This window comes from Pseudophryne corroboree, chromosome 1 (genome assembly GCF_028390025.1).
Source record: "Pseudophryne corroboree isolate aPseCor3 chromosome 1, aPseCor3.hap2, whole genome shotgun sequence".
Classification (NCBI taxonomy): domain Eukaryota; kingdom Metazoa; phylum Chordata; class Amphibia; order Anura; family Myobatrachidae; genus Pseudophryne; species Pseudophryne corroboree.
The window spans coordinates 1,133,465,846-1,133,493,458 of NC_086444.1; the positions used below are offsets into that span (position 1 = coordinate 1,133,465,846).

The following is a 27,613-nucleotide window of genomic DNA, read 5'->3' on the forward strand; positions in this document are numbered from 1 at the left end:
TGTGAGCTGAGCAGTCAGACAGATATATAATATATATAGATGATGCAGCACACTGGCCTGAGCCTGAGCAGTGCACACAGATATGGTATGTGACTGACTGAGTCACTGTGTGTATCGCTTTTTTCAGGCAGAGAACGGATATATTAAATAAACTGCACTGTGTGTCTGGTGGTCACTCACTATATAATATATTATGTACTCCTGGCTCCTGCTATAACCTATAACTGGCACTGCAGTAGTGCTCCCCAGTCTCCCCCACAATTATAAGCTGTGTGAGCTGAGCAGTCAGACAGATATATAATATTATATATAGATAATAGATGATGCAGCACACTGGCCTGAGCCTGAGCAGTGCACACAGATATGGTATGTGACTGAGTCACTGTGTGCTGTGTATCGCTTTTTTCAGGCAGAGAACGGATTATAAATAAAAGTGGTGGTCACTGGTCACTATCAGCAAAACTCTGCACTGTACACTACTGAGTACTCCTAATGCTCCCCAAAATTAGTAAATCAAGTGTCTAAACGGAGAGGACGCCAGCCACGTCCTCTCCCTATCAATCTCAATGCACGTGTGAAAATGGCGGCGACGCGCGGCTCCTTATATAGAATCCGAGTCTCGCGATAGAATCCGAGCCTCGCGAGAATCCGACAGCGTCATGATGACGTTCGGGCGCGCTCGGGTTAACCGAGCAAGGCGGGAAGATCCGAGTCGCTCGGACCCGTGAAAAAAAACATGAAGTTCTGGCGGGTTCGGATTCAGAGAAACCGAACCCGCTCATCTCTAGTATAAATAGCACTGAGGGTTGCATTTATATACGTTTACAGTTATACCTTTATTTTGAGTTATATTTGTTTTGAGTTATGCTGTGAAGTAAATGCTCAGCGACAAGTTGTCTGAAACTGAAAGAACAAGAGGATCCACATTCACAATGATTTTATAGCATCTTTGGCCTTTAAATTGCCATATTTACTGTACTCTATTATTTGGAGAAACCAAGCTGCTGACGGTGGATGTCAGGTATAACACCCACATACTAACTGTGGCCTGGCCTATTCGAGTGCCCCTAAATAAGTAAATGTATAAAAGCAGAACCCTCTCTCCCCCACCCCTCCCAGATGTCACCAGTGCTAGGAGCTCACAGCCTACACCAGTGGGAGACAAACAGTGTGCACCCCCCCCCCCTCCTCCCCTCCTCTTATACCTGAAGAAGCCACTACAAGGTCTAGGCGTAGTCAGGCTGGGGTCACTATAACGCATGCCCTAACATTCCCTGGACCTAGACTGTTCAGCACGGGACTGAATTCCTTCGGGGCACTGTGCCCGCAAAAGAAAAAATAATGTGGATTTCGGTTTTCTTCTCTTCTTTTTTTTTTTTAAACTAGGGTTCCAGGTGAGATTTATTCACCACCATTTGCAGCTATGTCACCCGTCACACCCACCGTTATTTTTCTGTGTGTTCTCAGTGAACCTGGCACTTATTACATTCTGGCAAAGTGCGTTGGGTGAGAGGTTTGGAGTATATTACAATGACCAATGAAATGTTTTAGTTATATTGCAATTATAAGAGTATGAGGTTTGCTATGCAGGAGGAAGGCTACTGTATGTAGTCAGAATGTCAACATCACATTACTTATGATGTCGGCATTGTTAAAAAGACAACTTTGAACGTGTCGCATGTGCAGAATGCCAACATGTTCACAATGTCGAAATGGGAAATGTGGGAATTCTGGACAGCCGACAGCAGAGGGATAAGGTTAGGTTATTGGAGGGAAGGGTTAGGCACTAGGGGGAGAATCAGGGTTACAGGTCCAGGATTAGAGGTACTTACTGAAACATGAGAGTGTCGGCATGGCCAGTGTTGACATACCAAGCATGACGACATTATGACATTCTCATGTTAGCATTATGAATGTCTACAGAATATACGACACTCGCTATGTAAGTGATTCAGAGTGTATAATGGAGGCCATAGATGCAGTTCATCCATGACCCATGGTAGTTTTTATCTGCCACTGACACACATACAGCATGTGGTATCACTATACAGCAGTAACAACTAGTTGGACATTTTGGTCCATAGTGTATGTCTGGGGTATGGATTCATATAAATGTTGGAGCTGCAGGCAGGAGACAGGCTGGACACGCTTTGGTGTGTGTTATTAAGAGCCCCCATTGCCTACACATGTCTTCAGCTGTATAATTCAGTAGGAACTAGTGACATCACTAAGGCATTAGGCACTGTTTAATGATCGATGTGCCCAAGACACACCTCCACCATCCAACGTCTTATTTTTAGCGAGATAGTCCCATGTTATCATACTTGCTTACTACCATAACACGAATGACAGGATCACAGAACTCAGTGACGCGATTTGCATTTTTGCACAGAGGGCCTGGGGCCATGACATGGATTGCCTCATCAGGCCCATCCACCACTATGTAATAATACAACTGAATAAGCAACACAAAGTTACTCAATAGAATGCGCTTAAAGTTTAATATAGATTAAAATATTCAAATTCATAAAGAGTTAAAAATTATTAACACAGAGGACATAACAATCTTTCTTCAACACCAGTATATAATGTTAGGCTCCAATTTCCATTTAGGATATATAGTCCCAGTTTGTTGAGCGGGCAGACACTTTAAAGATTTCAATTGGCAATGATGGAGCAGCGGTATACTACTACCTCCCGTATATGGTCAATGTTCTCACCATTTAGATCTTTCTACCATCCAGAATATGCAGTCTCCTGCGCTCCGTAGCGCTGCTGGGTGAGTGGTACAGATGCTGTGCAGTACGCACCTGGAGGGAAGCCGTGGCTCACAAGTTGGTGTCTGTCCGTCTCCGTGATGTTCGAAGGGACAATCAGTATAGGAGCACGTAGGTGTGGCAGATTATTGGCTGTCCTTAACCTCCTTTACGCGTTTCTCTGCCGTTTCCATGTGGCAGTTTCCTCAGAAGGACTGGTTAAGAATCTCTACTTCAAGTGATCACCTTTTAAACATGTCAATTTCCAATCAAATGTTTCTGTTCGTTACTATAAAGGTGATATCACCTGCGGAGTATATTTCACAGCGCAACTACTTCATGTGGAGTTAATTAATTTCAATCTGATATAAAACACATCTTTTACACATTCAATTTTCATTTTTCATAGTTATATTAAGGTTGGCTTCATGTAGGAACATTAACACTGTTAGCTACAATATAACATGCTCCTGAATTGGGATTATGGATCGAATGTTTAAAATTCATTATGAAAAAATAAAATATCTAGTAGGGTTATAATACATGTCTTTCTATATCAATAAGCTAATCGGAACATCTAGATGGTCAAACAATATAGCTTGGTACGGCTGGAATGATTGTAACTAGTTGAGATCAAAAAAGAGGAGAGTATACATATACAGGATTTAATCTATATGAGGGAGGGTTTGAACCTGGATTTGAGCTGGCACATGGGTGCCTTAAAAAATTGTATTATATAGGTTAACAATAGTTAATGAAAGGTTTTCTTTATGTGAACTGAACATAAAGTCGCTCATATGTATGTTTACACACACACATAGAGTATATATATATATATATATATATATATATATATATATAAAAATTATATATTGTTTTCTATATGGGGAAGCTGTGTATATGTATATGTAAAATATTTCTGTATATGTGCTAGTTATTAAATAAATCTTGCTTCTTTATGAATTCAATATCAAAAATATCTTTGAATTAGTAGAATTGAATTGTGATATAATGAAGACTAGATATGACTTATGAAAAAAGAGAAAAAAATAAAGCTCCATGTAAGAGTCGAACCAGGAGTCTCTGGGTTGATGGGGAGGTCCCTCTAGCCGTTGGGCTATACAGCCTTTGGATAATTTACTAAAAAATTATTGAATGTTAAAGAGAGATCTTATGTGTCAGAATAATACTAATGATGGTGTTACTATCTATCTATCTATCTATCTATCTATCTATCTATCTATCTATCTATCTATCTATCTATCTATATATGAAACATCTTTATGTACATGCTGTTTTATTGATTGTGTCTTGCTTCTGTGTGAATGTAATATCAATAATATTTCTGGATAAGTAGAAAAACATTGTGATATAATAAGGATTAGATATGATTCTTTTTGAAAAAAACAATGCTCTGCGCGAGAATCAAACCCAGAACTTCTGGTTAGAAGGGAGATACCTCTACCCACTAGGCTATATAGCCTTTGGATGATTCACTAAGTTGTAACTTTATATTAAAGATAGAGTTCATGCTTGAGAACAAAATCAATGATGATGTTATGTTTTATATATATATATATATATATATATATATTATGATGTTGATAAATAACGGTTGATCCACCTATCTCTCAGGGATGCCTATAGATACATTTTATATAGAATTTTAATTATGTTAATTTAATGTGTAAAAGATATGTTTTATATCAGATTGAAACTAATTAACTCCACATGAAGTAGTTGCCCAGTGAAATATACTCCGCAGGTGATATCAGTAGAGATTCTTAACCAGCCCTTCTGAGGAAACTGCCACATTGAAACAGCAGAGAAACGCGTAAAGGACGGTTAAGGACAGCCAATAATCTGCCACACCTACGTGCGCCTATACTGATTGTCCCTTCAAACATCACGGAGACGGACAGACACCAACTTGTGAGCCACGGCCTCCCTCCAGGTGCGTACTGCACAGCATCTGTACCACTCACCCAGCAGCGCTACGGAGCGCAGGAAACTGCATATTCTGGATGGTAGAAAGATCTAAATGGTGAGAACATTGACCATATACGGGAGGTAGTAGCATACCACTGCTCCATCATTGCCAATTGAAATCTTTAAAGTGTCTGCCCGCTCAACAAACTGGGACTATTGGGTACATTTACTAAGCAGTGATAAGAGCGGAGAAGTGAGCCAGTGGAGAAGTTGCCCATGGCAACCAATCAGCACTGCAGTAACATCTATAATTTGCATACTATAAAATGATACAGAGCAGCTGATTGGTTGATGGGGAAATTTTTCCAGTGGCTCCCTTCTCCACTCTTATCACTGCTTAGTAAATGTTCCCCTATATATCCTAAATGGAAATTGGAGCCTAACATTATATACTGGTGTTGAAGAAAGATTGTTATGTCCTCTGTGTTAATAATTCTTAATCTATATTAAACTTTAAGTGCTCTCTATTGAGTAACTTTGTGTTGCTTATTCAATTGTATCGTTTCCTGTGCACGCTATGCCAGATGGGAGCTGCTCTTAAAAATCACTACTAATGTGGAGTTATTATATTTGATAAGGTATTTATCTTTGCGCCTGAATTTTACGATTGATCTTCACTATGTAATAACACAACCCACATACTAGCAAAGTGGAAGTGTGACCTGGTGGCAGGAATAGTGTTATCAAGGCCCTGCTCACTTGTCAAGCAACAAAAGCCTGATCCAGGAGCGTAACAATTTATACAAAAAACAGCGCTAAGAATAAATCTGAAAACAGGTGATTTCATAAAATAAGTCACATCAATTTAATAATACTAGAACATATAAAAATTATTCTCAAATAAAACCATGAATTGAGAGCCTCTATAGCCAGTCTCTGACCACCGTCAAATAATGTGTGTAAGCACACCCAATATTATTAATGTCCCTGTGACCGGTCACATTATCAACAGGATCGTTATTTTAGGATATGCAGATGCGTCCAATATTGCTGGTATATTTACTGGATGATTCGTGGATTGGCCGGGTATCCCACCTAGCGAGGGTCCAGATGCTGTCTCCGATCCGACGCAAGTGTTTGGTGGTTCTCCCTATATTAATTTTCCACGTCCGTGAACTGGAAATGTCCAAGATGACAACAACTGCAGAAATGTCCTTTAGGTGGCTTTGTGGTGTCAGGTTCAAAGACTGGTCCCCTTACGCGTTTCACTGGCGTTTGGCAGCTTTATCAAAGGAGCGTGGCCTATTCCCATGCCACTGATGAAAATTCAGGAGCCTCCCGGACATACTAGGAGAGTAGGGAAGTGTGGTTTCCAGCAATGAAGAAGGGGCATTGCTTCTTGAATGTGGCCAAGCAATTTAGGCAATCACTGACAGGACCAGACTTAGCTTGCATATAGATTGGTAAATGCTCAATTAGCTTAGTGATATCATTCAGGTGCTCGAAAGGAAGGGGTATTTCTGAGCAAGAAAAAAAGCAATTGGTTTCCCCAGCACCCTGAATGATAACAGTAACCAGATATAAATCCCACATGATAATAGAATTCAGAGATCTTCGTTACACATATTTGCGCAAATGTGTGATTAAGCCCCAAAGCCGCATCAAGGCCTCTCTGTATATTTGGGGTCCCTAGCGCTATATCTAGGTGCAGGGTGTGGCACCCCAACACACCAGAATGAGCCAGAAAGCCCAGCGTGGCATACCAGTGTAAAAAACTATAGTGTTAATAAATTAGTATTTAGGAAGCCGAAGCTATAGAGAGGGTGATACAAACATGAAATGTAATTAAAATAGAGAAATAGTGTTAGAAAATTAATAAGTGAAAAGTGTTAAAAGAATGTAAAGGTATGCCACACTAAAGCCATCCAGCTCAGCCAGTCCAGAGGCACCACACCTCACACCTCCATTACCCCAATCTGGGTCTAATATTAACCAGTAAGGAGCCACATGATAATGGCTCCTTACTAAAATATGTCTAAGCTAAGAGCTACCTACCTTGGAGCAACCCCATAATGCTCCATGTGGCATGTCAGGGCCTGCACCTCCTCCTAATGCAGGAACCTCTCTGCCTCTCACAACAGACATATAGATTGGTAAATGCTCAATTAGCTTAGTGATATCATTCAGGTGCTCGAAAGGAAGGGGTATTTCTGAGCAAAAAAAAAAGCAATTGGTTTCCCCAGCACCCTGAATGATAACAGTAACCAGATATAAATCCCACATGATAATAGAATTCAGAGATCTTCGTTACACATATTTGCGCAAATGTGTGGTTAAGCCCCAAAGCCGCATCAAGGCCTCTCTGTATATTTGGGGTCCCTAGCGCTATATCTAGGTGCAGGGTGTGGCACCCCAAAACACCAGAATGAGCCAGAAAGCCCAGCGTGGCATACCAGTGTAAAAAACGATAGTGTTAATAAATTAGTATTTAGGAAGCCGAAGCTATAGAGAGGGTGATACAAACATGAAATGTAATTAAAATAGAGAAATAGTGTTAGAAAATTAATAAGTGAAAAGTGTTAATAGAATGTAAAGGTATGCCACACTAAAGCCATCCAGCTCAGCCAGTCCAGAGGCACCACACCTCACACCTCCATTACCCCAATCTGGGTCTATGATTAATTCACTTATTAATTTTCTAACACTATTTCTCTATTTTAATTACATTTCATGTTTGTATCACCCTCTCTATAGCTTCGGCTTCCTAAATACTAATTTATTAACACTATAGTTTTTTACACTGGTATGCCACGCTGGGCTTTCTGGCTCATTCTGGTGTTTTGGGGTGCCACACCCTGCACCTAGATATAGCGCTAGGGACCCCAAATATACAGAGAGGCCTTGATGCGGCTTTGGGGCTTAACCACACATTTGCGCAAATATGTGTAACGAAGATCTCTGAATTCTATTATCATGTGGGATTTATATATCTGGTTACTGTTACCAGACTTAGCTTGGGCAGATCATCATGTTTCGAATTCACCACTAGGAATGTTGGAAGAAAACATTTATACCTATATAATATAAGAAGACAGTCAAATCTGACTAATAGTAATAGGTGTGTTAATTGAGGTAATACACCTCTGCGCACAACATAAAAACACACTTAATTTACCCCTGTTTCATCGATGTATAACTTGTATTGTTTTAACAGGTTTTGCTTTTGGAAATTTAATTGTCACTCAGGCTCCCAAAGAGCTGCATCTATATGAAGGGGAACCAGCCAGGATAACATGCAACTGGACTATTGAGAAGGAGACACAGATCCGAGTAGAATGGAGAAGATGTCACATGTCAGTGACAGGGGCAGAAATGACAACTATGTCATCCCTTATATGGAACATTGAGAGCGCACTTATACCTACACAAAGCAGCAGCAATGCTACAACGTATATTATAGCTAATAACACAGCAATGATGGCAATAGACTCAGTCACAGAGAATGATAGTGGCCTGTATATCTGCGAGATCTTTATTGAAACACCCACATACGATCATGGAAAAGGAAATGGTACACTATTAAAAGTCCGGGACTATGTCAGACATACAGGTAAGAACACATTATTGTATTATATTTATACTAGTAAAGGATCCTGGGTCGTTGTCCCCCACCCCCTTTATTAAGGCCCGCCCTCTTTCTGCTGCTCTGCTCTCCACTGTCCTACTGATCTATCCTGCTCCATCACTTAAAGTCTGTCTTTCCCAGTGACGGGGCGCATTCTCTCATCCTCTTTCCTGGCGCTATGTCTGTCTGATATTCCCAACAGTGGGAGCTGTTGGGGTGCGCTCCCTGTGTCCCACTGCACATGCATGTTGGAGACTAGACAAACCATAGCTCATTATTATACAGATATGTAAATGCATCCATCCATCCATCCATCCATCCATCCATCAGAGTGTTATTCATTCTTAGAAGTTATCTACCACATGCGGGAGAGACAGTATGGTTCAAATTCACTGAACCCTTATGGCCCCCAGTGATACAAAAGTTAAATAAAGTATAAAAAGAATAAAGATGAAAAAGTAATAAAAAATAATAATAATAATAATAATAATAATAATAGTCTCTAGCCACCCAATCAACTCCTTCATCAGAGTGGCATCATCAGGTAACAGCAGGCTGCAGTCACATACACATGGGCCCTCATTCCGAGTTGTTCGCTCGCTAGCTGCTTTTAGCAGCATTGCACACGCTAAGCCGCCGCCCTCTGGGAGTGTATCTTAGCTTAGCAGAATTGCGAACGAAAGATTAGCAGAATTGCGAATAGAAATTTCTTAGCAGTTTCTGAGTAGCTCCAGACTTACTCAGCCATTGCGATCAGTTCAGTCAGTTTCGTTCCTGGTTTGACGTCACAAACACACCCAGCGTTCGCCCAGACACTCCCCCGTTTCTTCAGACTTTCCCGCGTTTTTTCCCCAGAAACGCCAGCGTTTTTTCGCACACGCCCAGAAAACGGCCAGTTTCCGCCCAGAAACACCCACTTCCTGTCAATCACACTCCGATCACCAGAACGAAGAAAATTCCTCGTAATGCCGTGAGTAAAATACCTAACTGTTGAGTAAAATAACTAAGCGCATGCGCATGCGCAGTAAGTGACTAATCGCAAAATAGAGAAAATCGTCAACGAGCGAACAACTCGGAATAAGGGCCATTATGTCACTGCTGGCTCCGCCCCCTTTGTGTTAGTGTGGAACCTGATGCCTCTGGACAACCAAGGTAGCCCCAGCCCTATCAAAGCTGGAGAGAGATAGAGTGTAGAGAGAGAAGTCTGTTTACCAAGCCCTGGATATAAAGTGGCCGGAGATAAAGTACCAACCATCCAGCTCCTGTCATTTTTCAAACATAGCTGGTACTTTGGGGGTCATTCAGAGTTGTTAGCAAACAAAAAACATTAGCAATTGGACAAAACCATGTGCACTGCAGGTGGGGCAGATGTAACATGTGCAGAGAGAGTTAGATTTGGGTGGGTTATATTGTTTCTGTGGGCTATGGGACTCAAGGTCGACACCACTTAGGTCAACACACATTAGGTCGACACCTGAAATAGGACATGGACAAAAGGTCAACATGAACAAGGTCGACGTGGAAAAAGGTTGACATGAGTTTTTTATGGGTTTTTTTGTGTCGTTTTCTCTGTAATGTGACCAGGAACCCCAATTAGTGCACTGTGTCCCCTCGCATGCTTCGGGCATGCGAGGGGACACGGTCTGTGCCGAGCTCCGCTACTGCTGCGCTTGGCACAGGTTACCGTTCCCAATTGTAGTCCACCTAGATCGTAAATTATGAAAAAGTGCAAAAAATGAAAAGAAAAGTGAATAACACCTTTTTCCATGTCGGCCTTTTGTCCATGTCGACCTATATCAGGTGTCGACCTAAGGTGCGTCGACCAATTGGTGTTGACCTAAGTGGTGTCGACCTTATTGGTGTTGACCTGGAGTCCGGATACCTTTCTGTGCAGGGTAAATACTTGCTGCTTTATTTTTACACTGCAATTTAGATTTCAGTTTGAACACACCACACCCAAATCTAACTCTCTCTGCACATGTTACATCTGCCCCACCTGCAGTGTAACATAGTCTTGCTCATTAGTGTGTTCTTTTGTTTTGCAAACAACTTTGAATAACTCTCTTTTTCTCTCTCCACTCTTTCTCCTAGCGTTGCTAAATCTAGCCCTTGATTCTATAAAATCTCCAGCAGTTGCTGCAAATGGATAAAGTGCAGGTTTTAAACTTGTGGAGAAAAGTAAAAAAAGCAAAGAAAAAAGGTTCTTACAAAGTGGCAACTGGCAGCTCCTATAAAATTATAAATGGCACTTTAAAATAAGAATTTACTCACCGGTAATTCTATTTCTCGTAGTCCGTAGTGGATGCTGGGGACTCCGTAAGGACCATGGGGGATAGACGGCTCCGCAGGAGACTGGGCACATCTAAGAAAGATTTAGGACTATCTGGTGTGCACTGGCTTCTCCCCCCTATGACCCTCCTCCAAGCCTCAGTTAGGAACTGTGCCCGGAAGAACTGACACAATAAGGAAGGATTTTTGAATCCCGGGTAAGACTCATACCAGCCACACCAATCACACCATATAACACGTGATAGGAACCCGGTTAACAGTATGATAACAAAAATGGAGCCTCTGAAGAGATGGCTCACAACAAAACCCGATTTTTGTAACAATAATTATGTACAGGTATTGCAGACAATCCGCACTTGGGATGGGCGCCCAGCATCCACTACGGACTACGAGAAATAGAATTACCGGTGAGTAAATTCTTATTTTTTCTGACGTCCTAGTGGATGCTGGGGACTCCGTAAGGACCATGGGGATTATACCAAAGCTCCCAAACGGGCGGGAGAGTGCGGATGACTCTGCAGCACCGAATGAGAGAACTCCAGGTCCTCCTCAGCCAGGGTATCAAATTTGTAGAATGTTGCAAACGTGTTTGCCCCTGACCAAGTAGCAGCTCGGCAAAGTTGTAAAGCCGAGACCCCTCGGGCAGCCGCCCAAGATGAGCCCACCTACCGTGTGGAATGGGCTTTTACAGATTTAGGCTGCGGTAAGCCTACCGCAGAATGCGCCAGCTGAATAGTGCTACAAATCCAGCGCGCAATAGACTGCTTAGAAGCAGGAGCACCCAGCTTGGTGGGTGCATACAGGATAAACAGCGAGTCAGTCTTTCCTGGAAATATAAATTTTTAGGGCCCTGACTACGTCCAGCAACTTGGAATCCTCCAAGTCCCTAGTAGCCGCAGGCACCACAATAGGTTGGTTCAAGTGAAAAGCTGAGACCACCTTTGGGAGAAACTGAGGACGAGTCCTCAATTCTGCCCTATCCATATGGAAAATCAGATAAGGGCTTTTACAAGACAAAGCCGCCAATTCTGAAACCCGCCTGGCCGACGCCAAGGCCAACAGCATGACCACTTTCCACGTGAGATATTTTAAATCCACAGTCTTAAGTGGTTCGAACCAATGTGATTTCAGGAATGCCAGAACCACATTGAGATCCCAAGGTGCCACTGGGGGCACAAAAGGAGGCTGAATATGCAGTACTCCTTTGACAAAAGTCTGAACTTCGGGCAGTGAAGCCAGTTCTTTTTGGAAGAAAATCGACAGAGCCGAAATCTGGACCTTTATGGACCCCAATTTGAGGCCCAACGTCACCCCTGCTTGCAGGAAGTGCAGGAATCGACCCAGTTGAAATTCCTCCGTCGGGGCCTTCATGGCCTCACACCAAGCAACATATTTTCGCCAAATGCGGTGATAATGTCTTGCGGTGACATCCTTCCTGGCTTTGATCAGGGTAGGGATGACTTCCTCCGGAATACCCTTTTCCTTCAGGATCCGGTGTTCAACCGCCATGCCGTCAAACACAGCCGCGGTAAGTCTTGGAACAGACAGGGTCCCTGCTGCAGCAGGTCTTGTCTGAGCAGCAGAGGCCAAGGGTCCTCTGTAAGCATCTCTTGAAGTTCCGGGTACCAAGCTCTTCTTGGCCAATCCGGAACCACGAGTATGGTTTTCACTCCTCGCCTTCTTATTATTCTCAGTACCTTGGGTATGAGAGGTAGAGGAGGAAACACATAAACCGACTGGTACACCCATGGTGTCACTAGAGCGTCCACCGCTATCGCCTGAGGGTCTCTTGACCGGGCGCAATATCTTTTCAACTTCTTGTTGAGGCGGGACGCCATCATGTCTACCTGTGGTTTTTCCCACCGGTTGACGAGCATTTGGAAGACTTCTGGATGAAGTCCCCATTCTCCCGGGTGGAGGTCGTGCCTGCTGAGGAAGTCTGCTTCCCAGTTGTCCACTCCCGGAATGAACACTGCCGTCAGTGCTAACACATGATTCTCTGCCCATCTGAGAATCCTTGTGGCTTCTGCCATCGCCATCCTGCTTCTCGTGCCGCCCTGTCTGTTTACATGGGCGACCGCCGTGATGTTGTCTGACTGGATCAGTACCGGCTGGTTTTGAAGCAGGGGTCCTGCCTGGCTTAGGGCATTGTAAATGGCCCTTAGCTCCAGGATATTTATGTGAAGAGAAATCTCCTGATTTGACCACAGTCCTTGGAAATTTCTTCCCTTTGTGACTGCCCCCCAGCCCCGAAGGCTGGCATCCGTGGTCACCAGGACCCAGTCCTGTATTCCGAATCTGCGGCCCTCTAGTAGATGAGCCCTCTGCAGCCACCACAGCAGCGACACCCTGGTTCTGGCCGATAGGGTTATCCGCTGTTGCATCTGGAGATGGGACCTGGACCATTTGTCCAACAGGTCCCACTGGAACGTCCTTGCGTGGAACCTTCCGAATGGAATTGCTTCGTACGAAGCTACCATTTTTCCCAGGACTCGTGTGCATTGATGTACCGACACTTTTCCTGGTTTTAGAATGTCTCTGACCAGAGATGACAATTCCTCGGCTTTTTCCAGTGGAAGAAATACTCTTTTCTGGTCTGTGTCCAGAATCATTCCCAGGAACAGAAGACGTGTCGTCGGGACCAGCTGTGACTTTGGAATGTTTAGAATCCAGCCGTGCTGTTGTAGCACTTCCTGAGAAAGTGCCACCCCCACTATCAACTGTTCTTTGGACCTCGCCTTTATCAGGAGATCGTCCAAGTACGGGATAATTAAAACTCCCTTCTTGCGAAGGAGTATCATCATTTCGGCCATTACCTTGGTAAAGACCCTCGGTGCCGTGGATAACCCGAACGGCAGCGTCTGGAACTGATAGTGACAGTCCTGTACCACAAATCTGAGGTACTCCTGGTGCGGAGGGTAAATGGGGACATGCAGGTACGCATCCTTGATGTCCAGGGATACCATGTAATCCCCCTCCTCCAGGCTCGCAATAACCGCCCTGAGCGATTCCATCTTGAACTTGAACCTTTTGATATAAGTGTTCAAGGTTTTTAAATTTAAGATGGGTCTCACCGAACCGTCCGGTTTCGGTACCACAAACATTGTGGAGTAGTAACCCTTTCCTTGCTGAAGGAGGGGTATCTTGACGATCACTTTCTGTGAATACAGTTTTTGAATAGCCACCAACACTGCCTCCCTGGCAGAGGGAGTTGCCGGCAAGGCAGATTTTAGGAAACGGCGGGGGGGAGTCGTCTCGAATTCCAGCCTGTACCCCTGAGATACTACTTGAAGGACCCAGGGATCCACTTGTGAGAGAGCCCACTGTGTGCTGAAAAACCTGAGACGTGCCCCCACCGTTCCCGATTCCGCCTGAGCAGCCCCAGCGTCATGCTGTGGACTTACCGGACGCAGGGGAGGACTTCTGCTCCTGGGAACTAGCTGTGTGCTGCAGCTTTTTCCCCCTTCCTCTGCCCCTCGGCAGAAAGGATGAGCCTCTAGCCCGCTTATTTTTCTGGGGCCGAAAGGACTGTACCTGATAATATGGTGCTTTCTTTTGCTGTGGGGTAGCCTGAGGCAAAAAAGTCGATTTCCCAGCAGTAGCTGTGGAAACGAGGTCTGAAAGACCTTCCCCAAAAAGTTCCGCCCCTTTATATGGTAAAACTTCCATGTGCCGCTTGTAGTCGGCATCACCTGACCATTGCCTAGTCCATAACCCCCGTCTGGCAGCAATGGACATATCGCTTATTTTTGATGCCAGCCGGCAAATATCCCTCTGTGCATCACGCATGTATAAGACCGCGTCTTTTATATGGTCAATCGTTAGCAAAATATTGTCCCTATCCATGGTATCAATGTTTTCCGACAGGGAGTCGGACCACGCAGCAGCAGCACTGCACATCCAAGCTGATGCAATAGCGGGTCTCAATATAATGCCAGTGTGTGTGTATATAGCTTTTAGGGTACTTTCCAGCTTTCTATCAGCAGGTTCTTTTAGGGCGGCCGTATCCGGAGACGGTAGTGCCACCTTCTTTGATAAGCGTGTCAATGCTTTATCTACCCTAGGGGGTGTTTCCCAGCGTGACCTATCCTCTGGCGGGAAAGGGTACGCAGCCATTAACCGTTTAGAAATGATCAATTTCTTATCTGGGGAAGTCCACGCTTCCTCACACACCTCATTTAATTCGTCAGATGCAGGAAAAACTACTGGTAGCTTTTTCTCACCAAACATAATACCCTTTTTTGTGGTACCTGGGGTATCATCAGAAATGTGTAAAACATTTTTCATAGCCTCAATCATATAACGGGTGGATCTGTTGGAGGGTACACTCGTCTCATCATCGTCGACACTGGAGTCGGTATCCGTGTCGACATCTGTATCTGTCATCTGAGGTAGCGGGCGTTTTACAGCCCCTGATGACATTTGAGACGCTTGGACAGGCACAAGCTGAGTAGCCGGCTGTCCTATGTCGTCAAACCTTTTATGTAAGGAGCTGACACTGTCACGTAATTCCTTCCATAAGTCCATCCACACTGGTGTCGACCCCGCAGGGGGTGACATCACATTCACAGGCATTTGCTCCGCCTCCACATCATTATCCTCCTCATACATGTCGACACAGCAGTACCGACACACAGCAGACACACAGGGAATGCTCTTACAGAGGACAGGACCCCACAAAGCCCTTTGGGGAGACAGAGGGAGAGTATGCCAGCACACACCAGGGCGCTATATAACACAGGGATATCACTATACAGAGTGTTTTCCCCTATAGCTGCCTATAATATATATATATTGCGCCTAAATTGTTCCCCCCCTCTCTTTTTTACCCTTTCTGTAGTGCAGGACTGCAGGGGAGAGCCAGGGAGCTTCCTTCCAGCGAAGCTGTGAGGGAATAATGGCGCCAGTGTGCTGAGGGAGTTGGCTCCGCCCCTTTTTTGGCGGGCTTTCTCCCGCTATTTTATCGATTCTGGCAGGGGTTAATATACACCTATATAGCCTCTGGGGCTATATATGGTATTAGTTTTGCCAGCCAAGGTGTTATTATTGCTGCTCAGGGCGCCCCCCCCCCCAGCGCCCTGCACCCATCAGTGACCGCAGTGTGTGGTGTGCATGAGGAGCAATGGCGCACAGCTGCAGTGCTGTGCGCTACCTTGGAGAAGACAGAAGTCTTCAGTCGCCGATTTTCCGGACCACCTTCTTGTTTCTGGCTCTGTAAGGGGGACGGCGGCGCGGCTCCGGGAACGGATGATGAGGTCGGGTCCTGTGTTCGATCCCTCTGGAGCTAATGGTGTCCAGTAGCCTAAGAAGCCCAAGCTACCACCACTTAGGTAGGTTCGCTTCTTCTCCCCTTAGTCCCTCGTTGCAGTGAGCCTGTTGCCAGCAGGTCTCACTGAAAATAAAAAACCTAAACTATACTTTCTTCTAGGAGCTCAGGAGAGCCCCTAGTGTGCATCCAGCTCAGCCGGGCACAGAAATCTAACTGAGGCTTGGAGGAGGGTCATAGGGGGAGGAGCCAGTGCACACCAGATAGTCCTAAATCTTTCTTAGATGTGCCCAGTCTCCTGCGGAGCCGTCTATCCCCCATGGTCCTTACGGAGTCCCCAGCATCCACTAGGACGTCAGAGAAATACTATGAAAGTCACATCAATCATTAGTTTTAATATCAAGCCATAATTGGTTATCAGCTTCATCCAACTGTTACATACCCAAGTATGAAACAGTCTCTTACCTGATTTTCTGTGACTGAGAAAAACATATGTATACATTATTTATCCCTATCTACCCTCTACAAGCTACACCCTAGAGATGAGGTATATTCTACAATTTTGCCGTTAGTTTCCATTTCGTTCATTTAAATAAAATATTTTTCACGTGTCTATTTTGATATCCTAGCATACTTATACCCCTTTTCCGCCTGTGTAGCACGGGTCGCAACCGTGTTGCCTGACGCGGCCGTGACCCGTGCTACAGCCCCTTCAGGGCTGTAACACACACTCCGGTTTTTCCCGGATGGCAAAAAGCCGGACAAACTTTGTCCGGCTTTTTGCCATCCGGGAGAAACCGGCAGAGTCACTCACACAGGACGGCTTTGAGCCGTGGGTGATGCTCTGCGCATGCGCAGCATCAGACACGGCTTCACAAAAAACCGTTGTGTGTGAAAGCTCCCCTTCACACACATGGTTTACTGGCTCCAAAGACGGCCCGGCGGCCGCCCGGCCGCCGGACCTTCCAGTGGTGAGACCCGGCTGCAACCCGGCAGCCGGGCCGGGGCCGTGCAGTGTGAAGGGACCCTAGCCCTCACACTGTTAACTACAATGCCGGCACGGGAAAAAGCCGTCCGGCTTTTTCCCGGCCGGCAAAAGCCGGGTAGTGTGTTTCAGCACTCAGGACAGCGCTCACCAACCCGGCAATTGCCGGGTTGGTGACGCGGCTAGTGACGCTGCAGGGGCGGCGCTGGGAGATCACATGATCTCCCAGCGCCACCCTCCTATACACTGTGAACGGGAGCCCTGCCTGCTGGGGCGTCACGTTTCCTTTGAGGAACAGGCAGATCAGTCCATGAGGAAGGGAGCAGCACAGCAGCGGCCTGAAAGATAGAGCAAGAACCACTTGTGCTGCCGGGGGACAGGATTAGCAATGCTATTGTGTGCTTTGGTGGTGAGTCAGTGCCATGTTTTTTCATTGCACAGTGAGTAACTATGGCCCCTATTTTTCAGCTAGCTCAAGTTGTAGTGTTTGAAACTCATTTTCAGTATTATGTGTGACATGAAAAATGGGGGCCATAGGCCACACAAAGTCAGTGCTGCTGGGAGGTATTAGTTGTTTGTGGTGAAGATTGCAGGGAGGGTGCGGCTTTGGGTCACACTGCGCCCCTCAGTGGTGTCACACTGTCACAGGTCAGCCATTAGCTATGTGTAATGGGGGGTGCTGACTGGAGTGTGCGTCAGAAACTGGGATTTGGTAAAAACCAAAACCCTGCAGCAATCTCAGCCATTTTGGAGATAGTACTGGGCATCCTAGTCCGAGGGGGTGTCCCGTCCGAGGGAAAGATGTATGTGTAAGCAGTCACTGGGAACACAGGGTGAGAGAGTTTACAGTATCCCCTTATGTTTCGGACCGTTCCATTTTTTTTTTGCCACATCCCTGGATCATACAGATCTAGAGATCCCTGTCTTCTCAGTGACTGCTGTCACATAAACCCCCTGGGAAGGAGCCCCCCTCCGGATGGGCAATATCCCATCTTCTATAAAACTCCCAACTTAGTAAATTTACCCTTCAGAATCAATTTCCTATTAACTTTGATGTTCTCATACAAAAAGTGTGTGTGGGACGACAAGGCCAAAAGTATGTATGAAAAAATGGATGGCGTAGTGGTTAGCATTACTGCTTCACAGCACTGAAGTCATGGGTTTGATTCCCACCAAGGCCCTAACTGTGTGGAGTTTGTATATTCTCCCCATGTGTTTTTAAAATGTTAGAGAGTCTGTCATTTTTTTTATACATTTTATACTTGCAGTTTTTAGGGGGAAGGGGGGCACAGACATGTCAATGTACCGGGCCCCAAGATTTCTGTTGCTGGCCCTGATATAGTCACATAACTCCCAACATCCACGGGAGGCAAATAGGGCCCTCTGCGCGGTGATGCTGTGCGGCACTGAAGAGGGGGGGTGGTCTCTGGGAAAGGGGTCATGGCTTCACGGGGATGCCGCGATTGAGGGCCACACCTCTAATTTTAGTCACAGTGGGGGCATGGCCAGCACTCTGTGAGCTGCTGGCCATTTCCCAGTCCCTCTGCCTCCCGGGAATAGATGCTGTGCACATGCACACAGCGTCTATTCATAGCTGCTCTGCACAAAGCAGAACAGCGAGTGACAGGAGCCTCCCAACTGTCCCTTGCCCCCCCCCCCCTTCCCACCACCACCACCACCACCATGGGACACTGTGGCCCACGGGAGGAACAGCAGGACAGTCCCCCAAAAATGTGACAGTCCCGCGAAAATTGGGACAGTTGCGAGGTATGTAGTCCTACTGCGGGCCCCCAGACTTTCTGACACTTCTGCCTGCTAGGCTAATACAATCAGTTATTGGGGGGAGGGGGGTGGGGGGGTGTTGCAAGGCACTCGTATATAATGCTGTCACCAGTAATGTGATTGGGTGTAATAATAAATCCAGCAGCCTAAACCGCTGAAGAAAAGTGCCACATTGCAAGTTTAAATGTCTGTTCATCTGTATTTACTAATGTATAACTGTTCAATAATGTTTTGTTTTAGTTACAGATAACATATTTGGATATATGATTTTACTTCTCATCATCCCCATAATGGTTACAGTTTATTGCTGTTACCACAACAGGAAGAAGAAAAAAGGTAATGTACAGTAATGTTTAATATCCAGAGTATTTATCATAATAAAATAACACTTTTCTAAAATAGTGCACTTAGGCCCTGAATAGCGCACTTAGGCCCAGCATTGAAGGAAATGCTGTGAAAATGCCGATCGGCCGATTATTGGCCATCTGCGCATGCGCAGCATTGCAAATGCGCATGTGCAGCGGTCAAAATGAAATCGCATCCTGGGAGGATGTAATCTCATTTTGATTGACAGCGGCAGGAGTGGGAGTGGTCCGGCCAACGCAGGCGTGCCTGGACCGTTTAGGGGCAGCTGCGTGACGACACATGCAGCCGCTCCAATAAAGAAAATGGTGGCGGTGCAATTCCCTGGACAGCGATGCAATCGGAATTGACGTCAGACACCGCCCTGCAAACGCTTGGACACGGCTACGTTTTTCCAACCAGTCCCAGAAAACGGTCAGTTGACACTCATAAACGCTTTCTTCCTGTCAATCTCCTTACGATCGGCTGTGCGAATTGAATCTTCGCTAAATCCATCGCCCAGCACCGATCCTCTATGTACCTGTACGACGCGCCTGCACATTGTGGTGCGTACGCATGCGCAGTTTTGCCACTTTTTTACCTGAACGCTGCGCTGTGAAAATCGGCAGCGAGCGATTAACTCGGAATGACCCCCAATAATTCAAGCACATCAAAATAAATTTAATTTGCTAAAATTATTACAGAAATGCTAAACACTATTGTAATGCAAAATTAATTTTGTAACAAAGTTATCCATTAATTCTATAAAACAAGTGTAACTCAACAAATAAAATTTGCCCAATGGTGACATACAGTACAACATAAACATTGTTCAGTAATTTCTGACAACTCATTAGCATGTTTGTCCTTCGAATTATTAGAGATTATTACATAATTATTTTACTTTGCAGAATAGCTAAATTATTTCACAAAACAGATTTTGAGCAAAGGAGATGACAAAACGTAGCCAATCAAAACTTACGTTCAATTAGTGGTCATTTAAAAAGTGTTCCTTGCAAGATTACATAAAAATGGGTTTTGATAAAGAAGATTGGTTGGCACTTATTGCATGTTGGAATGGCCATGGGAGAATGTGCTTATTGGGGTTACATTACATAGTAAGGGGTCAGAGGATTTTTAAATATAGGAGAGTATAGGTAAATCACAGTAAACTGTAGTGTACAGTGAACTGTAGAGTGACTTGCCACGCATAAGAGGACTCTCCTCTAGTCTCCAAACCGTTCAAGTGTTCCCTGAAAATTCACCTCATCAGGCAGCTTATTAAATTCTAGAACCACCCACATAGCCTTCTGAAGATTTCCTATCTAATTACAACCCCTCTATTCAGTGTCAGACTGGGGCATGTAGGGCCCACCGGGGAATGCCGTAATAGGGGCCCATGTTTAGGGCTAGGCCAGTCTTCAGAGGGGGTGTGGCCTGCTACCTCATTGGTTTGACTAACCATTAGAGAGTGCAATGTCTGGGCCCCTTCATAAATATATACAGTACATTCAGTTGCTGCATGTATGATAATGTACCAGATTAATAACAGCAATGCACTGTAAAAAATACACCCTAGTCCAGTATAAGGTAACATATGTATGATGTATAATTCAAGTGCACAGTCTAGAACCTGATCCTTAGAGCAGGAGGTGGGCCCCCAGGCAGTGGGGCCCACCGGTGGTTTCCCCTGTACCCCTGTGGGCCAGTCCAAGCCTGTCTCTATTCAGTCCACACATAGGGGACTATCCAGTTAGAGGTGAAGAAACATCAGGGGCCAAATGTAATAGAGTGAGAGTTTCAGAAAGTGAGAGATTTGGTAAGGTTTTTCATTTTTTTTTTTAAAGTGGCAATCATTTACACTGCAAAACCAGGTTGATCTTGCTGTGTAAATGATTGCCACTTTAAAAAAATGGTGGTGTGGCGGGAGGCGCAGGTGCAGGGTTGCTGCGGGTGGGGGAGGGGGTCCGGAGCTACCGCGGGTGCTGGAGGGTGTGTGTGGGGGTGCCACAGATGGGGCCCGGAAGTACTGTGAGTGGGGGAGGGGCGGGTAATGCTTATCCTGCTTCTCCTCCTGTCAGCAGCTAAGCTGCTGTCCTCCCTTTGACAGTGGCTCTCCCGGAGACTCGCACAGCAGCCAGTCACTATTGTTAGCGCCGGTGTCCCAGCGTGCCGCATTACAGGGAAGAAGATGCACTCAATAAACTACAGCTCCCAGCAGCCCTAAGGGCTGGAATGCTTCGGCGCTAAGGGCTGCTGGGAGCTGTAGTTTATTTAGTGCGTCTACTTCCCTGTAATGCGGCGCGTTGGGACACTGGTGCTAACGATAGTGACTGGCTGGCAGAACTGAATGACTGGCTGAATCAATGTAAAAGGTGAGAGTGCTGTCCAGTGTCAGTGACACTGTATGCACACCCACTGCACTGCACAGCACTGTCACCTTTTACATTGATTCAGCATCCAGACATTACCCTCCGCGATATCACCCACTCTATCCATTACATTAGCCATATCGAGGCTTCCAGGCCGGCAGGCCAGGAGCTGTGTTGCGGAGTCAGGACCTCTGGGGATCTGGGCGCGGCTGTGGCTGGGAGGCACTTCTGTGACATCACATGCAGAGGAGACTTCGGGGCTTAGAGAGTATGCGGCGCAGGGAGGGCTATGAAAGCCTTCTGGTGCACCGGTTTCATACACATGTATGACGGTGTCCGCAGCAGCTTTTGTTCCACCTGCGCTGCGGCTAGGGAGTGGGAATTGTTGATGCCGGAGGGCAGTGCCGTTTCTTGCGGCGGGCGAGCCGTGCAACCGCACGGGGCGCCTGCCGCGGCACTTCATCATACTTTGAAACCCCCTTCTCCCTCCTCCCGAGTGCCCAGCTCGGGGGGCGGGGTTTCGCAGAATGACGCAATTGCGTCGTGACGTCACGACGCAAACGCGTCATTCCGCGAAACCCCGCCCCCCGAGCTGGGCACTCGGGAGGAGGGAGAAGGGGGAGCCGCGCAGACGAGGAGGGAGAGGCGGCTGAAGAGCGGCGAGAACCGCTACAAATGTAAGTCAGCCCCTCTCCCTCTCTCTCCCTTTCTCCCTCCCCACCACCTGCAGTAATGTGTAAAATGGGGACCTGTCTGCCTTAATGTGTAAAATGGGGACCTGTCTGCCTTAATGTGTAAAATGGGGACCTGTCTGCCTTAATGTGTAAAATGGGGACACCTGTCTGCCGCAGTGTGTAAAATGGGGACACTTGCCTGCGTACTGTGTAAAATGGGGGCACGTGTCTGCCGCAGTGTGTAAAATGGGGACACTTGCCTGCGTACTGTGTAAAATGGGGGCACGTGTCTGCCGCAGTGTGTAAAATGGGGACACTTGCCTGCGTACTGTGTAAAATGGGGGCACGTGTCTGCCGCAGTGTGTAAAATGGGGACACTTGCCTGCGTACTGTGTAAAATGGGGGCACGTGTCTGCCGCAGTGTGTAAAATGGGGTCACTTGCCTGCGTACTGTGTAAAATGGGGGCACGTGTCTGCCGCAATGTGTAAAATGGGGACACCTGTCTGCCGCAATGTGTAAAATGGGGACACCTGTCTGCCGCAATGTGTAAAATGGGGACACTTGCCTGTCGTACTGTGTAAAATGAGGACACTTTCCTGCCGCAATGTGTAAAATGGGGGCACGTGCCTGCCGCAATGTGTAAAATGGGGACACTTGCCTGCCGTGCTGTGTAAAATGAGGACACTTTTTCCTGCCGCAATGTGTAAAATGGGGACACTTGCCTGTCGTACTGTGTAAAATGGGGACACTTTTTCCTGCCGCAATGTGTAAAATGGGGGCACGTGCCTGTCGTACTGTGTAAAATGGGGACACTTGCCTGCCGTGCTGTGTAAAATGGGGTAGCGTGCCTGCTGTAATGTGTAAAATGAGGACTTTTTTTTTTTTAATATCCTGTGGTGGCCGTGTTGATGAGATCAGATGAGGCCACGCCCATCTTAAAGCCACGCCCATTTTAATGAGGTCACGCCCCTTACCGGGAGCGCGCGCGCCTTCGACGCGCGCATGCTTTTCCTCTTTATATCTATGGGGGGGGGGGGGGCACATTTTTAAATCTCGCACTGGGAGCCAAATTGGCTAGAAACGGCCCTGCCGGAGGGGGCAGGTGGACTGGCAGCAGGACATAGGATGCTGCAGTAAAAGGATGTTTTTTCCCTATCTACAGTGCAGAGACTTGCTGCAGATGCAGTGGCATACCCTCCAGCTGTACCCTTTTGGCAGGTACAGTTATTTTTTTTATGGTCTGTACTGGTTTTTGACTCTCCATGCTTCCATTGAAAGTATAGGGAAAGGGGTGTGGCCACGTCACTGTACCCGTGGCCACACACCCTTTTCGAATTTGTATACATTTTTATGTGTAAGTTGTTGGAGGGTATGTTGCTGCAGATGCAGTGGGCCTATTTTGGGGTGTGGAGCTGGAGCTGCAGGTCCATCAGTCCCATTGCTAATCCTGCTCTGAGAAAACACAGCAGCCAAAGGGCAGAGCCTCCCATTGGTTGTAACCTGTGTGGGAGGACATTTCCCAATCAGCTGTGGGCTGGGTGTGATAGACCTGCCACTAACCCAATGAGAGCTCCTAGCCATGCCCAGCGTTAAAGTCACAGATCTGGGCTATTATATAGGAGATTAATAATAAAAATAATAATAATAATAATAATAATACACTGCTAAAAAAATAAAGGGAACACTAAAATAACACATCCTAGATCTGAATGAATGAAATATTCTAATTAAATACTTTGTTCTTTACATAGTTGAATGTGCTGACAACAAATCACACAAAACTTATCAATGGAAATCAAATTTATTAACCCATGGAGGTCTGGATTTGGGGGGTAATTCCAAGTTGGTCGCAGCACGAAATTTTTTAGCAGTTGGGCAAAACCATGTGCACTGCAGGGGAGGAAGATATAACATGTGCAGAAAGAGTTAGATTTGGGTGGGTTATTTTGTTTCTGTGCAGGGTAAATAAATACTGGCTACTTTATTTTTACACTGCAAATTAGATTGCAGATTGAACACACCACACCCAAATCTAATGGGCCCTACTCACTTGGCGATGTGCCGCCGAGGTGCCCGCCGGCCGATACGGCCGACGAGCGACCCGGCGGCGGGGGGCAGTGACGGGGGGGAGTGAAGTTTCTTCACTCCCCCCGTCACCCGGCTGCATTGAAGTGCAGGCAAATATGGACGAGATCGTCCATATTGGCCTGCATGCACAGCCGACGGGAGACCAGCGATGAACGAGCGCGGGGACGCGCATCGTTCATCGCTTAAGTCTCCACACTGAAAGATATGAACGAGTTCTCGTTCATTTATGAACGAGATCGTTCATATCTTTCAGAATATCGCCAAGTGTGTAGGGCCTATAACTCTCTCTGCAAATGTTATATCTGCCTCCCCTGCAGTGCACATGCATTTGCTCAACTGTTAAAAAAATTTCCTGCTGCGATCAACTTGGAATTACCCTCTTGGAGTCACACTCAAAATTAATGTGGGAAAACACACTACAGGCTGATCCAACTTTGATGTAATGTCCTTAAAACAAGTCAAAATGAGGCAGTGTGAGTAGTGTGTGTGGCCTCCACATGCCTGTATGACCTCCCTACAACGCCTGGGCATGCTCCTGATGAGGTGGCAGATGGTCTCCTGAGGGATCTCCTCCCAGACCTGGACTAAAGCATCCGCCAACTCCTGGACAGTCTGTGGTGCAAGACATGGATGGAGCGAGACATGATGTCCCAGATGTGCTCAATTGGATTCAGGTCTGGGGAACGGGCAGGCCAGTCCATAGCATCGATGCCTTCGTCTTGCAGGAACTGCTGACACACTCCAGCCACATGAGGTCTAGCATTGTCTTGCATTAGGAGGAACCCAGGGCCAACCGCACCAGCATATGTTCTCACAAGGGGTCTGAGGATCTCATCTCGGTACGTAATGGCAGTCAGGCTACCTCTGGCGAGCACATGGAGGGCTGTGCTGCCCCCCAAAGAAATGCCACCCCACACCATTACTGACCCACTGCCAAATCGGTCATGCTGGAGGATGTTGCAGGCAGCAGAACAGTCTCCTTGGCGTCTCCAGACTCTGTCACATCTGTCACATGTGCTCAGTGAGAACCTGCTTTCATCTATGAAAAGCACAGGGCACCAGTGGCAAATTTGCCAATCTTGGTGTTCTCTGGCAAATGCCAAACGTCCTGCACGGTGTTGGGCTGTAAGCACAACCCCCACCTGTGGACGTCGGGCCCTCATACCACCCTCATGGAGTCTGTTTCTGATCGTTTGAGTAGACACATGCACATTTGTGGCTTGCTGGAGGTCATTTTGCAGGGCTCTGGCAGTGCTCCTCCTGTTCCTCCTTGCACAAAGGCGGATGTAGCGGTCCTGCTGCTGGGTTGTTGCCCTCCTACGGCCTCCTCCACGTCTCCTGATGTACTGGCCTGTCTCCTGGTAGCGCCTCCATGCTCTGGACACTACGCTGACAGACACAGCAAACCTTCTTGCCACAGCACGCATTGATGTGCCATCTTGGATGAGCTGCACTACCTGAGCCACTTGTGTGGGTTGTAGACTCCGTCTCATGCTACCACTAGAGTGAAAGCACCGCCAGCTTTCAAAAGTGACCAAAACATCAGCCAGAAAGCATAGGAGCTGAGAAGTGGTCTGTGGTCACCACCTGCAGAACAACTCCTTTATTGGGGGTGTCTTGCTAATTGCCTATCATTTCCACCTGTTGTCTATTCCATTTGCACAACAGCTTGTGAAATTGATAGTCAATCAGTGTTGCTTCCCAAGTGGACAGTTTGATTTCACAGAAGTGAGATTGACTTGGAGTTACATTGTGTTGTTTAAGTGTTCCCTTTATTTTTTTGAGCAGTGTAATAATAACAACAACAACAACAATAACAACAACAACAACTGTGTTGAGTAGTCTTAATCAGGTACAAAAATCTGGGGAAGTTTAAGAATAAGGGGTCAGTCAGCAAGCTGCCGCTTCTCAGCGTATTAAGCAGTAAAGCTAAAACAGCAGCGCACGGTGTGAATTTTACGTCCGTTTTAAATTTCCTGCTTAAACACTACCGTTCAGTTCCTCCGTATTTTGTTTGTAGCTTTGTATCAATTGTTATTCTATATTATCATACGTACTGATGAGCTGATTATGTACATAAAACAAAAGATTATACTATTGTTATTGAGCAGTAATATGAATACAGTGGTGAGAAGCAGGGGATGTAGTTATATGGCCGGTGTTGGGAGACCGCAGTTTACTATACCGATGCCAGGATCCTGACCAATTACCAGCCCGACAGTCGGCATGCAGACTGACAGGGACTCGCACAGAGTGGGAATAGAACCTGTGGCAACTGCAGCGAGCCACCGAGCCTGCTGTGTGGTGAGTGGAATAGTACCAGTGGCAACCGCAGCGAGCCACCAATCCCGCTGAGTGGTGAGCAGAATAGAACCTGTGGCGAGAGCACTGAGCCACCGAGCCCGCTGTGTGGTGAGCGGAATAGAACCTGTGGCGAGAGCATTGAACCACCGAGTCCGCTGTGTGGTGAGCGGAATAGAACCTGTGGCAACTGCAGCGAGCCACCGAGCCTGCTGTGTGGTGAGTGGAATAGAACCAGTGGCAACCGCAGCGAGCCACCAATCCCGCTGTGTGGTGAGCAGAATAGAACCTGTGGCGAGAGTACTGAGCCACCGAGTCCGCTGTGTGATGAGCGGAATAGAACCTGTGGCGAGAGCATTGAACCACCGAGTCCGCTGTGTGGTGAGCGGAATAGAACCTGTGGTGAGAGCATTGAACCACCGAGTCCGCTGTGTGGTGAGCGGAATAGAACCTGTGGCGAGAGCATTGAGCCACCGAGCCCGCTGCGTGGTGAGCACAGTGAGCCCGCAATGGGCTTCGATGCTCTTGCCCCCTCTTCCCCCACGGCAATCTAAAGCTCGGTATCCTGGCATCAGCACCCGAACCCGACCCATGCAAAGGATGTTGTCATTTTAAAGATAATGCCAAAGAACACTAGTTCTCAAACTCGGTCCTCAGGACCCCACACAGATCACGTTTTCCAGGTCACCCGGCAGGGTGCACTGTGTTTCACAGCTTTAAACATACTGTAGTAGACAGATATAAACTTATTGTATCACATTGTCCAGGCAGCGAGAAGAGAAATGCAGATTCTGTATTTGGCAGATGAATGTTGATCAGAGATGTATGCATACCCGAAGGTTTACATACTTTTCCGATGGTTGGAGGTCTGCGTATGTGCAGGTCTCTTTCTGCAATACCAGTCACAGTACTCCTAAGCTGAGTTGCATGCTGCTTCTGTGTGGGGTGGGGAAAGGGCGTCAAAGGCCACCATTATCTGAAACGGGGGAGGGGGGGGGGGCATCTGCTCCATTTTCTGGGAGTGGCAAGGCCAGTGTCTGTGTCTTCCAAATCAGATTTACAGATGGCCATTCTGAGTAGCTTTAGGCTCGCTTATGGCCGATGCTGCAAACCAGGGTCATAACTAGGTGCATGCAGGTGGTGCCTGGCACACAGTGCAGATGCGCTGTGAGCACAGCACCACTGGCAATACCCACCTGGCCG

The 27,613-nt window shown here is 46.6% G+C and overlaps 1 protein-coding gene across 1 annotated transcript in view; it reads left to right on the forward strand.

The window, feature by feature from the left end:
- The window catches only part of LOC134998746 (uncharacterized), a 76,653-nt gene that overhangs the window by 14,117 nt on the left and 34,923 nt on the right, over window positions 1-27,613 (forward strand). The window contains exons 2-3 of the mRNA XM_063951383.1: window positions 7,900-8,295; window positions 18,873-18,968. Coding sequence (XP_063807453.1) covers window positions 7,900-8,295; window positions 18,873-18,968 — 492 coding nt within the window. The remainder of the gene's footprint in view (window positions 1-7,899; window positions 8,296-18,872; window positions 18,969-27,613) is intronic.